This window comes from Leuciscus leuciscus (genome assembly GCF_965113295.1).
Source record: "Leuciscus leuciscus genome assembly, chromosome: 4".
In the NCBI taxonomy this organism is placed as follows: Eukaryota; Metazoa; Chordata; class Actinopteri; order Cypriniformes; family Leuciscidae; genus Leuciscus; species Leuciscus leuciscus.
Window position 1 is genome coordinate 44,629,824 of NC_138728.1, and position 14,625 is coordinate 44,644,448.

Below are 14,625 nucleotides of genomic sequence, written 5' to 3' on the forward strand. Positions count from 1 at the left end.
TCCCCTTACTTTATTTTAACTTAAATAACTTATCAAAACATTGCACTGAACTAACAACCTTGCAGTGAACACATACAATCATTTGCACACTATTCTATTTTTTTTGCCAGACACCTGAGCCACGTTTGCCCTGATGGAGGTCACAGTTGAAACCCTGAGTACAGTTTCAAGATGGGCATCTCTAAGCCTGGACCTGTACTTGTATTTATTGAAGTTTATAGTTGAGAAAAGTTTCTCACACAGATATGTGCTTCCAAAAAGGCACATTACTCGACTGAACACTTCGGACAACTCTGGGTAGCATGGAGGTGACACTCTCAGAAACTGTCCAGTCTTGTCTGCTTTTCCCTTTTTGAATTTAGTTTTTAGCTCACTGTTGCACTGCAAGTCAATAAGTTCTATTTGCAACGAAAGAAGGAGGGATCTGCGAACAGCTGGAAAGTGTCACGTGTGCCTTGAAGTCAGCAAAATGCTGATAAAATTCCTGCAGTAGGTTTTCAATAGCAGAGGCATATTCATAACCACTGAATGCTGTGCCCTCCTCCACAAGAGATCTACATGTTGTGAAATGACAGGTTTTTTGCAGAAAGCTAAGTTTTCCACAATCTCAGTTTTGTGTTAGAAGGCTTTAACACTTTCATAAGCTGCTGTGATGAGCTGAACAGGACCCTGGAGCTTCAGGTTAAAGGGACAATGTGTATATTTTTTGGTATTTTATTATCTAAAATCAATATTTTTATTCTTAAATATGTCCTCAATGGTGTACAATTACCTCTGCCAATGATCTGAATTATCCTCGTAAATGAAGAATTTATTATCTTTATATACAGGTCCACGGAGGCTTCCATGTAGTTCCGCCATCTTGAAAAACTATAATAGCAGAGAGGGAAAAAAAGTACTAGGCCAACGTGTTTCCACAGCGCATTTTCGTTCAGAGCCAACGTCACGTGACTGAAGCCAGCAGAAGCGGAGGAGCAGAGCAGTGAGAGGCGCTTGTCACTGCACCGGCAAGTTTAAACTGCTGCACTGCACGGTTATTTATAATGGAGGACCATACATATTCTGAGTCACAGGATAAGGAGTCCTCGTTGTTGAAAAAGTCCAAAATAGACCGTAAAAGGAAACGTGACCGGAGATTACAAAAAACAAGGGTTAATGTCGGGATAGCTAATGCAGGAAAAAGCTTTCAAAAGAGACGCTGAAGTTGCCTGCTTTCTTCTCGACAGGTAAGTCAATGTTACAGTCTTAATTACAAGCTTTTTTTCATAGCTTGGTTGTGTACTTTATAATATAGACAGAGAGTAGAACTCGATGAAGTGCTATTAGAAGACATCCTTGTCATTGCTTTATGGTACATAACGGCTACCGTAGATGCAACACGTATTTGAAAAAGCGAGGCGCTGGAGAGTACAATTTGTTTGAATGCAAAATACAATTTCACCACTAGATGGGAGAAATTCCTACACAATGTCCCTTTAAGGATGTTCAGCTCCTGTGTTATGTCCAATAAGAATGCAAGGTCCTTAACCTATTTAGGATCATCAAATTCAGGAACATCCATTCTGCCATCCTTCATGAATCTCTTCACCTCTGCTCTAAACTCAAAAAATTTCTTCAGGACATTCCTCCTCCTGAGCCAGCGCACCTCTGTAAAGTACATCGCCATATGTTAACTCAATTTATTCTAAAAAGGCCCGAAACTGGCGGTGCTGTAAACTTCTCGACCTGATGTAATTGATACATTACAGGACAACAGACATGATATGTTCATTTTTCAAGCATTTGCTTGAGGCGTAAATGGCCCGCGGGCCGGAAGTTTGAGACTCCTGTTCTAAAGTGAGAGGAGAACTGCTGCTCTTAGTATAGGGTGGCTATCAAAGTGGCCCAACGAGGGCCAATGTTTGACTTTGTAGTTCTATCTTGAGCTTGACAGAGCGGTGACCTCAGTAGAATAACTCCTGATAGGGAGGAAGCCATCTCACACAGAATGTCTGTTTGATGCTTGGATAAACGGTAGTCTCGCATAGCCAGACCTTCAGACTGACGGCAGAAGGTCTGGACTCTATCGCAGCATTTCTTGGCCAAGGACTACCCAAGAGGACGTTTGACTGACATGTAACACAACCAATCACAGTTTGTTTTGTACCGCGTCATATTTAGGGGCGTGACAATATAATGTTGATGTCCCTACAATAACAGACCGGCGTGCATCTAATAAATTATTCATTCAAGAACCTTGTGCAAGTTTACTGCATCCATGGAGCCGCGAACTTCACATACTTTTGAAAATACAGCGTTTAGTTGATCGTGGTAAGCGCTCATTGTCTCAGTTGTAAAAACAACGGCTTTCTTCTTCCATGAGGGGTTTTGGCGTCATGACATTTGTTTCCCGGCGGACCGAAAATAAACGCGACACTCGCGCCCCCCGGAAATCTGATAAAATTCAACCAATCAGATGACGACTTCGACATTCCTGAAGTGTTTCCAGTTAAGTGTACCATATGCATCAGACGTTTAGCCAACGTTCCGTGGGCGTGACGTCTGAGGCTGAGACTAGATAAACGGTGGCCTCACTAGAGAATTTTCCATATAATAAAGCCAACCTGTTCACTACTACAGATTGGCACTACCCACTACATAAGCCTGACAACTTTAACATAAGAGGCCTCTGGGAAGGGTATGCATAGCCTACCTATATATGGGAACTTCAGGGCCCTAATTTCACCATCCTATAAAAACCCTACTTAACACACCCCTTAATACTTTCTAACAGGGAACTGTGGTCTACTGTTCAACCTTACTAAAACTCTTGTAACGGGAGGAGACCTACAGAGCTCAACTTGCTTCCCATAGGCTAAATGGCCTAAACAACATTCACAAAATAGAGGACTATCATAATAAGAGCTTGAAAGAGCGCACTTACTACAAAACCCAACCCCAAATTGAAGGAATAACTCATCATAGCCAGGGTTCTTGCAGGTTTCAGTAAGTCAAATTTAAGACCTTTTTAATACATTTTAAGACCATAAAGATTGAAATTTAAGACCTACACGACACATTACCAAATAAATATTCAAATCAAAGAATTAATTTTATTTCAATGAATTCAGTAATTGAAAAAGCATTAATTTAATTTACAGATAAATCACATTAGTAACCTTCCACACCCAACAACGCGTGTCATAGAAAATTGTACTTTGCATATTATACTGTAAAAAACACATAATTAGTTGATTTTAGTTGATCATAGTTGATCATAACTAGAGATGAAATGGCATGAAAATTTAATTTCATGATTATAGTGACAAAAATGATCATGGTTATCACAGAATCCTGTTCAAAAAGTATTAATATTACACAATGAAATCAATTCACCAAGTTTTATGTCGAAAACCAGCAAATAACAAATAAATTTAGCATCAATATGCACTTTTTGTTTACATAAACATTAAAATAATACCATTAAAAATGAAAATTTTTAATGTGTCTTGCATGTTATATACTAACATGTACAAGTTAAAATAAAGGTTTGACAAAAAAGGTTTTATAAAAAGATAAACCTCACATATTTCAGACTTTAAATTTTTTTTATAAAAAGAATGAGTCAAAAAAGATAAGTTACTGACATTTACAATGCACTTTAGCTTATCTTTTATTATTAATAGTAAAATATGGTCCGATTTTCCCGTGGCGTCTGTCGTTGCTATGCAACCATGCACTGCGCTCTCCACAATGACAAAAAAGTTTTAGTAGCTAATGTATTTCCACCACCGAAAAACGCTTGCTGTAGCTCTGCTACAAGATTTATTTTCCGGAGAAGAGAAAAACACCCGTAGTGTTTGGGTGCACCCCCATCCTTCCTGTTGACTGAGCTTTCAGACAGCGCCTGGAAAAAACGAGCGCGTCGCTTCAATTATGAGCACACTTACCACGCTACATTTGAACGAACTTGAGCGCGCAAAAGACGCGATATGTGAACGGCCTCTTGGCGAGCGACCTCCAATCAGGCCGCGAGCGACGTGTTGGAGACCCCTGCACTAGAGCTCCGCTTTGTAGGCTACGACTCGATACTTTTTTGCTACTTTGTAATAACTTTCTGTGGCCAGCGTTTCTGGAAATAAACGAGGGTAAACCCTTTTTAAGACCTGACTAAATGAAATTTAAGACCGCGGATGAAAATCTGGCCGTTTTAAGGCCTTAAATTTAAAGTTCCGAATTTTTGACTTTTTAAGACCCCGCGGGAACACTGAGGCTGATGCAAGAAGCGTTTGGGGTGAGGAAGCGCAGATTTGGACCGCATTGTTTATGCAAGATTTAAATGCAGCCGAGCGCGCCTTCGCCTCTCTGAACTTTCCCACCACCGCCTCGACGGAGGTGCCGAAAAGCTCAGAAGGCGATACTAGTGCAACGAGAAGAAAGGCTTTCTCTTTCTCTCCAATGTCAGAAAAGTACAACCACCGATGTCTTTCCCTGGCCACCATCGCCATCATCGAGTCCGATCGTTGTCGAGTCCGATCGTCCGATTTGTTTGGTGGCCCGGAGAGCTAATCTGTAGTGCGGCGCAGCTCGTTTTCTCTGCATCAGGGTAAAAACCCTGACCTTGTTCCAAATCTGTCAGCAGATCAGTCTGGTATTCTTGCAACACCCCCATTGTGTGCCATACCCGCCGCCGCGTATGCCCTGCCATTTAAACGCAATGTCATATTTTAGTGGCTTAACCCTCCGGGGATACCAGCTCACTTTTTTTCTTATCAGTACAAAAGAGACTCAAAATACTCTGTTGATTTTGATCTTACATATAAGTGTTATATATCATTCAAAACTGTTAAATGTCTTCTTTTATCTGTGTACATTCATAATAAAAATAAAAATGTTGTGTTTTTCGTAAAATAAAGAAAATAAACGATGCGCGTTCTGCCATCTCTCTCAATGTGAAGTTCATTTTGAAACGCGACAGAAAATGACCTGTAACTCAGCGAATGCTTGTGACACTGATGTGAGACATACGTTTTTTCCAAAGCTTGAAGTCTCTGTTACATGTAGTCGAAGGAAATCCAAGGCACTCTTCTTCAGAAATTTTTAAAAAGCCTTTATTTGACTGGCTATCTCATAATAGAAAATTTAAAAGACATGGGGGGAAGAACAACCCACGCGTAGCGGCACAAACAGCCTTCTTCAGGGTATGCTCTCCAACCAAACAATTTCCTCTTTTATAGGTGCTAATTAGAAACACCTGAATGACAAATTACATGCACATACAGAGAAGGTCCACTAGGTGGTTACATTGCAAATAGAATAAAAAATAAAAAAACACATATACATAAAAAAAAGACTAGAAAAATAAATAAAATAAATAACTAGTCTGTACACAGAAAGCATATATCACAAAAAAGGACTGAAATCTATTTCTTCATTCAACCCAGGGTATACTGTGGCCTGTAGCTCATATATATAGAATGTTTCTCTCTGTAAAAGTAATTTTAATCGGTCACCACCCCGAATACTATTTTTGATCGTTTCTAAACCCTCAACCATTAGCCTTCTGGATTACTGTTGTGCACATTTTGGAAGTGTTTTGCCATAGGGTAATCTAAATGAGCTTTTCTAATAGCATTTTTATGCTCTGATACTCTGTCTTTGAGACGTCTCTTGGTCCGGCCTACATAAAAGCATCCACATTTGCATGATAACCTGTATACTACAAATGTAGTATTGCAATAAATGAATGCCTTTATATTGTACCTCTTATCTGTCTTAAAATCACAGAATTCTTTGCATTCTTTAATACTAGAACAATGGTTACAAGACTAACTATGCTAACCTTTTTTTTTAGGTTTGTGGGAGAGGGATTTTGTCTATTTAAACAGATATAGTGACAAGATAAAATGGTGGGGGAGGTACATTGATGACATTCTTCTGATTTGGGGTGGTTCTTATGATGAACTGTTACAATTTTATGATCACTTGAATAATAATGATAGGAATATAAAACTGTGCATGGAACATTCCAAAACGGCTCCCATAAAAATCCCATAAAAAAGGATTATACACTCAAATTGAAATCTTATCAAGAGTGATCCTGTTCTTAGAGAAGTGTTTTCTGCATCTCCAAAAATTAGTTTCAAGAGGGCTCCAACACTACAAGATAGGCTAGTATCTAGTCATCTTTCTGCCAAAAAACAGATTACTTGGCTTAACAGACAGTTAAAAGGTACTTACAAATGTGGGTCTTGTAACCATTGTTCTAGTATTAAAGAATGCAAAGAATTCTGTGATTTTAAGACAGATAAGAGGTACAATATAAAGGCATTCATTTATTGCAATACTACATTTGTGGTATACAGGTTATCATGCAAATGTGGATGCTTTTATGTAGGCCGGACCAAGAGACGTCTCAAAGACAGAGTATCAGAGCATAAAAATGCTATTAGAAAAGCTCATTTAGATTACCCTATGGCAAAACACTTCCAAAATGTGCACAACAGTAATCCAGAAGGCTAATGGTTGAGGGTTCAGAAACGATCAAAAATAGTATGAATTGGTGGTGACCGATTAAAATTACTTTTACAGAGAGAAACATTCTATATATATGAGCTACAGGCCACAGTATACCCTGAAGAAGGCTGTTTGTGCCGCTACGTGTGGGTTGTTCTTCCCCCCATGTCTTTTAAATTTTCCATTATGAGATAGCCAGTCAAATAAAGGCTTTTTAAAAATTTCTGAAGAAGAGTGCCTTGGATTTCCTTCGACTACATGTAATTGAATTCCCGATCCCAAAGAGCACCTTCACAAACTTTTTTTGAACTCCTTGAGCACCCTGGACATTTTTTTCTTTCCTTGAAGTCTCTGTTTTTAAATTATGTAAATGATATCAAAAACAAATATTCCCTGTTCATTTGAATTCATTAAAAAAATACTTTATTTTACTTCAGAATTCTAGATCTGAGCTGTAGATAAACAAAAATGATTTCAGGACTATATATCTGTTCCGTCAGGTTTTGCGCAGCAAAACATTCACGAGTCTTGACAGCTGTTATCTTGTTCATGCTGGCAAATAATTATGACCACCCGACATGAATTATGTAGGGTCTACCATGTACATAGTAAAACGATCACCAAAAATAATTTTGGGTGGGAATTAATGTAAACACAGATATTGGATACCAGTCCTTTCTAAAGTGAATGTAAACAGGCAGGCCAAAAAATCAGATATGGTCAAAAGATCGGACATGTGCATTAAGACTTGAAATGAAAGCGTACAGCTCTGATAAATCATTAGCGCAACCACTGAACATCATGCAAACACAAGTGTGGAAGAAATGTAATGTTCTATTATGTTTGCACTTAATTATATTCATAGAATCTTAGAAATATGATGGTAATTAGATTAATGTGGTGTCGATACATATTCTTATTAATATATGTATGTGTATGTCCTTGTATATGACCAGACAAAAGTTAATGTGACTGAATGTTGTATGACCAAGACAGAGAGTCTCCATTCAAGGGTGTAAATGATTAATTTGATAGACGAATCTAAATAATATGTTAGTTATGGCTAAGATGTATCTTGATGTAGCCTCGGGAAAACAACCTTGGGGGAGGAACAACTACAAAGAATGAAGGATACCCCCCACTCGTTGTCACACTCTGCAGGCACTTTGTAATGACTGTATGACTCCTCCTGACCTTTCCTTGCAAGGGAATAAATAATTGTTAAAGACAACTGATCCATGTTTGTCTCTTATTCTGTGATGTAAAATTGTTTGTCCCGCTGTACCATAGTCAATGCTATAAATCAACCAAGTATTTTGAGTCCTATTAAATATTCCACACTCATCAAAATTACTGTGATGCATGTAGAAACTGTGTACCAGGTGACTTTGTGTTTTTTTTTTTCGGATAGCTATCCAACCGTGAAAAGATCAAAAGAGAGGGCATTTTTCACATTCCAGATTGAACTGAACAAAATGCATCTGATTGTTGAAGCCACATCTATCAATTTTACTCCTTCCAAAATGGGGGTAAAGACAGCCTTCCTGCTTTCAATGTGGAACTAGGCACAGCTAGACAGACCTTCTTCTAAAATATTATAAACAGCAACTTAAACACACTCACTCTTTTTGCTACTGTAGAGAGACAAAAACAAAAAACAAAGTCACATTCCCAGTGAATTGCTCTTTGAAAGTAAATGCAATGAGTTTGCTTCCTTTTTTCTGAGAAGATAATTGAAAGGGTTAGTTCACCCAAAAATGAAAAATTGTGCTTGATAAACTTAAGGATGAGCCACTGTAGTGACTTTGACTATTTTCACGATGTCTTTACTAACTTTCTGGGATGGCAGATATCGATTACATAGAAGCCTATGGAGGAGAGAGCCGGCTCAGATTTCATCAAAAATATCTTAATTTGTGTTCTGAAGATGAACGAAAGCCTTACGGGGTTGGAACAACATGAGGGTGAGTAATTACTGACAGAATTTTCAATTTAATACCTCGAGCTTCCAGTGGGGAATATGATGAATAATGATATGGGAAATAATGATAAGGACTGCTTGGTATTTTGATGATCTGCAGAGTTATTCAAGGCACTTTTTCCTCATCCAACTGAAACAAAACTACAGGCAATTATATTTTCTGTTTAACTTTTATCGGACTAAATCAAAATAGCAGAAAAATGCTTAATTTATCCTTGAAATATGAGAAATTACTGCATGAGTAGTTTCATGCTTCTGCAGAAATAAATGACTAAACCTTTTAACTAGCAACAAAAAAAAAAAAAAAAAAATCTAAATGTGTAATTAAGAAGAATACTATTGATAAAAGTAAAAGTAAATAAATGAAATTTGACCGTTATATAAGGGAAACTCTTGCTCAAAGCATAGTTTGTGCACAATTATCGGAAGTAAATTAACAGGTTATTAACCGGTTTCCAGCTTTTAAAATGAGCGGTTCATACAGGGACAAATAAAGCCTAACAAAACTATCCAGCACTGAAAAAAATTAACCCCCAAAAAAATAACCCATCATTTTTTTTTTTTTACAGTGTAACTACTGTAAAACATGACATAAGACATTTATTGCCCAATCAATGTTTCTGTGAAAAAGACTAATAGAGGTCCGAGATCAAAACTCGCTTTAAAATGCTAAATGTGCTTTTCGTGTGCTTAATCTTCATCATCACTTCAACTACTTTTACAAAAAAAAGTAGCCCATATGTCTTTATTTTTTATTTATTCATCTCACATCATGTTGCTATAATACGTATTTGCTTGTCAGTTGGGATCAGGAAAATGTGGATTCGAACTAGGGTCAGTCGCGTCAAAGAATGAAACAACTGCAACCTGTTCTTACTCGCTGCGTCACATTTTCTATTAGTGTAAACGGCCTTTGCCAGCAAGATGGGATATTTGCACTTAGTTTATGTTAAATTAAACTAAATGTGCAATTAATTATGGGCTCTTAAGTTTGTCTGTCTTGCATGACCGCTATCTTTATCATGTTCTATAGAGGAGAAAAGGCTTAATGTAAAATATTATTTGTCTCCTTAAATTATAGTGTCATTGTTTTGAGAAGAGTTAAGAAGAGTGTGATAAAAAATAGCTGGTTTCTTGTCATTGTTTTTTACTACACTACGTTTTACATGGACGTATAGCGGAGCATATAATAAAACTCAGCGCTAATGAGAGATATTTTATACATGATTGAACTAGCATGTTAAACGTAATAATACTGTTAATAACAGAATCATGAATATTTTATCGGCATGAGCACAGAATAATACTTAAACAATAAACTGAATATGCTATGTCTCGCCCATGTGTATTGTGCTCCGCCGCCTCAGTACGTGACATGACTGCCCCCTACTGATCATGTATTTCCTGTGCCAGAGCATCCCACCTGACTACGCGTAACCCCTTTTTCTTTCGACAAACATTCTCAAAGGCCACATCTGTAGCTGAATGAACACACAGCCATGCTCCAAAATCTAGTGGAAAGCCTTCCCAGAAGAGTGGAGCTAATTATAACAGCAAAGGGGAAATAATTCTGGAATGGGACATTCAACAAGCTTATGGGTGTGCATATTTGTCTGTATAGTGTAGTGCATAACTGATATACTTGCAGAAACTTACCATAGTTGGGACAGTAATGAGTGCCACCCTCAGAGGTACAGTGCATCTGAATCTGGGAACGGTCGTAGGTTTCTCTTAAGATGAAGGAGGTGTCGCCTTTATGGGTGTTAAACTCGTACCTAAAACTGTTCGACGTGTGATGATCATATCTGACGTAGATGTAGCGATGGATTAACTTTTTCTCCTCATATTCTTCTCTGCTGTAAGGACTGACACGAGTAAACTGGGGAGCAGAATTATACATCAGTTTCCATCAGAAAAGCAATAAATAAAATGACATGCAAAGAACAGTATTATACTGTTATAATAACATGTGCACACACATAGATACATACATACGAACACAATGCACTAGACACTTTAAAAAATTGCTGCTATTATACTTTTAACTTATTGAAATGATCATGTGCCGAATGTTTGTATTGTGATTTTATATATAATTTTTAATAATTGTTTAGTGTTGTGTTGGGGATTTTAACACCATGGGTCTGAGGGAAACGAAATTTCAATCTTCTTTATGTTCTGTACATAGAGTAAGAATTGACAATAAATTGAACTTGACTTGAACTTGATTACGTTGTTGTGAGATATTATTTCATGCTCTCAGTTATTATCTGGTTAATCAGAGGACATGTTAAATATGGAAAAAATAACTAAGAAACAGAATTAAGAATATATAATAATCTGGTGTAGTGAATGCAAAAGTTCTCACCCCTCTGTCCTGGGTGGCATAGTACCAGGTATAAGGAGTCTCATTGACGACTGAAACCTTGGCCCCCATTATTCAGGATATTCTGTTACAGGAAAACAAGAAACATTAGTCAGTATTTAACAGTTATGCAAGGTAAGATAAAAAAAAAAATGGAATTGCATTAATTATAGCTAAATTTATTAAAGTAAAGTAAAAACACACACACACACACACACACACACACACACACACACACACACACACACACACACACACACACACACACACACACACACACAAAATACAACCTGATTTCATTCATTCATGTCTGTGAGAAAAGTGAAGCAGCTCCTGAAGTCTGATGCTCTTTATAAACTGTCCATCAGAATGTGAAGGGGGCTGAGCTTATGACTACTTAAGACACACACACAGACACACACAGAGACACACACACACACACACACACACACACACACACACACACACACACACACACACACACACACACACACACACACACACACACACACACACACACACACACACACACACACACACACACACACACACACACACACACACACACACACACGTATGTATATACAGTATACCCAAAATCTCCTTTGTCTCTTCTGCTCACCAAGGATGCATTTAAGAAATTAAAGAAATGAATACTTTTATTCAGCAAGGATGCATTAAGTTGATCAAAAGTGACAGTAAAGGTATTTATAGTGTTACAAAATATTCTGTTTCAAATAAATGCTGTTCCTTTGAACTTTTTATTCATCAAAGAATAATAATAATCATAAATGATTCTTGAACATCAAATCATCATATTAGAATGATTTCTGAAGGATCATGTGACACTGAAGACTGGAGTAATGATGCTGAAAATTCAGCTTTGCATCACAATAAGTTAAATTTTATTTTAACTTATATTTAAAATTTTTAGGTTTTTAAATTGTAATAATATTTCAATATATTACTGTTTTAATTGTATTTTTAATCAAATAAATGCAGCCTTGGTAAGCATAAGAGACTTCTTAAAATAAAAAAATAAAATAAAAAAAACGTACAGGTCCTAAAATTTTAAATGGCAGTGTATAATTTAACACATTAATGCATGCCATACATTTTTTTTTTTTTCAATTAATGCAGCATCTGTTTTTTCATCAGTTGGCTGTGTTACAGTTATTAAACCATTCAAGCGTGATAATATGCACACAAAAAAAAATCGTATCTTATAAATCTTATACACAAATACCTGAAACGGGCGCACAGAATACCGCTTTAGAAAGCACACTTGAAAGAGACAGAAACACACAAAATTATATCGAAATTTCAGTTTTGTCAGGTAAAGTCATAACCACAGTCGTAAATGTGTTAAAAAGTGTTAAATTTATATAAACAGTTGTGAGAAAATAGGATGTGTCAGGTCTTACATTTTCAGCAGCCTAATAAAACCACTGCTTATTAACGGCACAGATACAGAAATTATTCAAGAAATTATACAAAAAAAATCAGTTATCATACACTATATTCTTAACAAGAACCCAGGAGTTAAATATTATCACTGGCAACTTTAAGTATGTGTTTTGTACTTTAAACAATGTATGAGATAAATTAATCTTAAATGTTCCTAAGCTTATCCCCCGTTTGTTACAAAATGTCTCACATATACATGTCCTAAACACAGTTGTATATTTCCAATTCCAACTTTCTTTCACACTTCCTCTTATGTGCATGATAAGGAAACACCAGAATTTATAGAAAACAGGAAGGAAAAAAAGAGAAGTCTCGGAGAGAAAATCAGAGAGAAAGATCAGGGTTTTCAGGGAGTTCAGAGAGAGTTCAGTATGAGAACATGCACTATAATGTAAATAATATATATATATATATATATATATATATATATATATATATATTTTTTTTTTTTTATTAATATTTTCTAATAAGCTGTTTTTGTGCTTCCCCGCTGATGAATGTGCTCTTCAGAAAGTTCTCACATCGCTTTGATCTGCAGTTCGGCTTTTTTCTTTTGAGTAGTTTTATTAATGTCTTCGTCTTGTTTTACAATTCAAATTTTACTCTTTAACATATAAGTTTGGTATCAGATCAAATTTTAAATGTATTTATACCATTGTCTGTCTGAATACTCGATTGGCTGGTTGGCTGGAAGGTGTGCAATAAAACAGTTTAAAGCACATGTAGTTCCAAGTCAGTTAATCACCTTTCCATATGAATGCGCTGCTTTAAATGAAGCACACACGGCAAAAAAAAATTCCTCACTTAGTATTTTTGTCTTTTTCCCAGTCCAAATATCTAAAAATTATTTTAAAAAGATGCATTTACTAGATAAGATATTATGTCTTTGTGGCAAACAGGGCAGAGAGCTGTGGGAACAGGCCAAGGACCAACACAAGCTCATTGGAAAAACGTTCCTATGGCAACATTTTTGCAGAATACGTACCAATACGTACATATCACTGCAGTTTCTAATAGAAATGAAAACTAGAGGCAGTAAAACAGCAAACACTGTTAATCGTTTTCACACACAATGATGATTACAGGGCCAGATAATGGATTAATAAAGACTTGTTTTCAATTATATTATGACCTCAAAACACTTTTTTGCCATAGTGCATTTTTTTGTAAACAAATATATATTTTGGAGTTTGCATCACTTAACCAGCTCCATGTTTTACTGACCCATTACGCTTGATCGATAGCTCAGCTTGTACAGAATTGTACTTGTGATGCGGAGAGCTCGGGTAAGAACCCTGTGAAAGACGAGTCACGATATATGAGGGCTCAAAGTTCAAATACAAGCTAGAATGCCATGGTTATGATTATGTTTTTATGTCGCATTTGCTTTTGTTAACACTATCTGGTAGGTTTAGGGTAAATTATCTGCCAATGGTTTAAGAAAAATAATATGTTCTTAAAGTCCCCCTGTAGTCAATAATTGTATCCCTTAAAACTCATCTTTGATCACTAAAATTACATATTTAAATGTTTTTTTTCCTTGAAAAAACATTCTTCATGCCTTAAAATAGCAGAATGTAACTCTACACCCTTACCTCATTTAGTATACGTGGTTCAATGAATATGCAAATGAGCCCCGTCTCCACTCACTCACACCAGCTCAGAGATCCACTCGTTGACGATCACATGTTGATCTGATTGGTCACAGTTAGTTTGTGACGTCAGAAACACCAGCGATTTCAAAGCGTGTTTTTGAGACTGTCTTTGGTTCACTGCAGTTTTAAGGAGAAAATACTCAGCAATGGTGTTGACTTGTGAATTTACACATGGTTTGTCTTAAAGCATATTATAAATAACATTAAAAACTTGATTTTCACCACATGAGGACTTTATCTACTATGTACTTACATCACAGTACATATGCTGCTATTAAGGTGGATACAGGTAAGGTTAGGGACAGGTTTGGTGGTATGGGTAGCCTTATGATTCACTCTGATCCAGACTCTGGGTGAATCTCAGGTTTCTAGGTCAAGGAGGAGGAAGCTGTAAAGCAACTCATTACAGTTTTCTGCCACAGTGTAAGTTTACTGGCTGCATTAATATTTTTATTGTACCATACCAATGTCCAGTACACAATATTGGACCAACACTGGTCCTGGAAGCCTGTCGACAAAGGAGTGGTACAGTAGATAGAAGATAAATACAGATAAAATTCAAAAACGAAACTCCTATATATCACTAAAATTAAACAGGAAGTCGCTTACAGATTCTCAGTCACACTTGTAAACACTTTCGGGTCAAGAATTTGTTAAAAACT

The 14,625-nt window shown here is 36.6% G+C and overlaps 1 protein-coding gene across 1 annotated transcript in view; it reads right to left on the minus strand.

Moving 5' to 3' along the window:
* The window catches only part of LOC309496033 (uncharacterized protein), a 29,520-nt gene extending 18,167 nt beyond the window's left edge, over window positions 1–11,353 (minus strand). The window contains exons 1-3 of the mRNA XM_082165950.1: window positions 11,132–11,353; window positions 10,845–10,926; window positions 10,133–10,355 (exon numbers count right to left, since the gene is read on the minus strand). Coding sequence (XP_082022076.1) covers window positions 10,133–10,355; window positions 10,845–10,913 — 292 coding nt within the window. The 5' untranslated portion in view covers window positions 10,914–10,926; window positions 11,132–11,353. The remainder of the gene's footprint in view (window positions 1–10,132; window positions 10,356–10,844; window positions 10,927–11,131) is intronic.
* Between the last annotated feature and the right edge of the window lie 3,272 nt (window positions 11,354–14,625).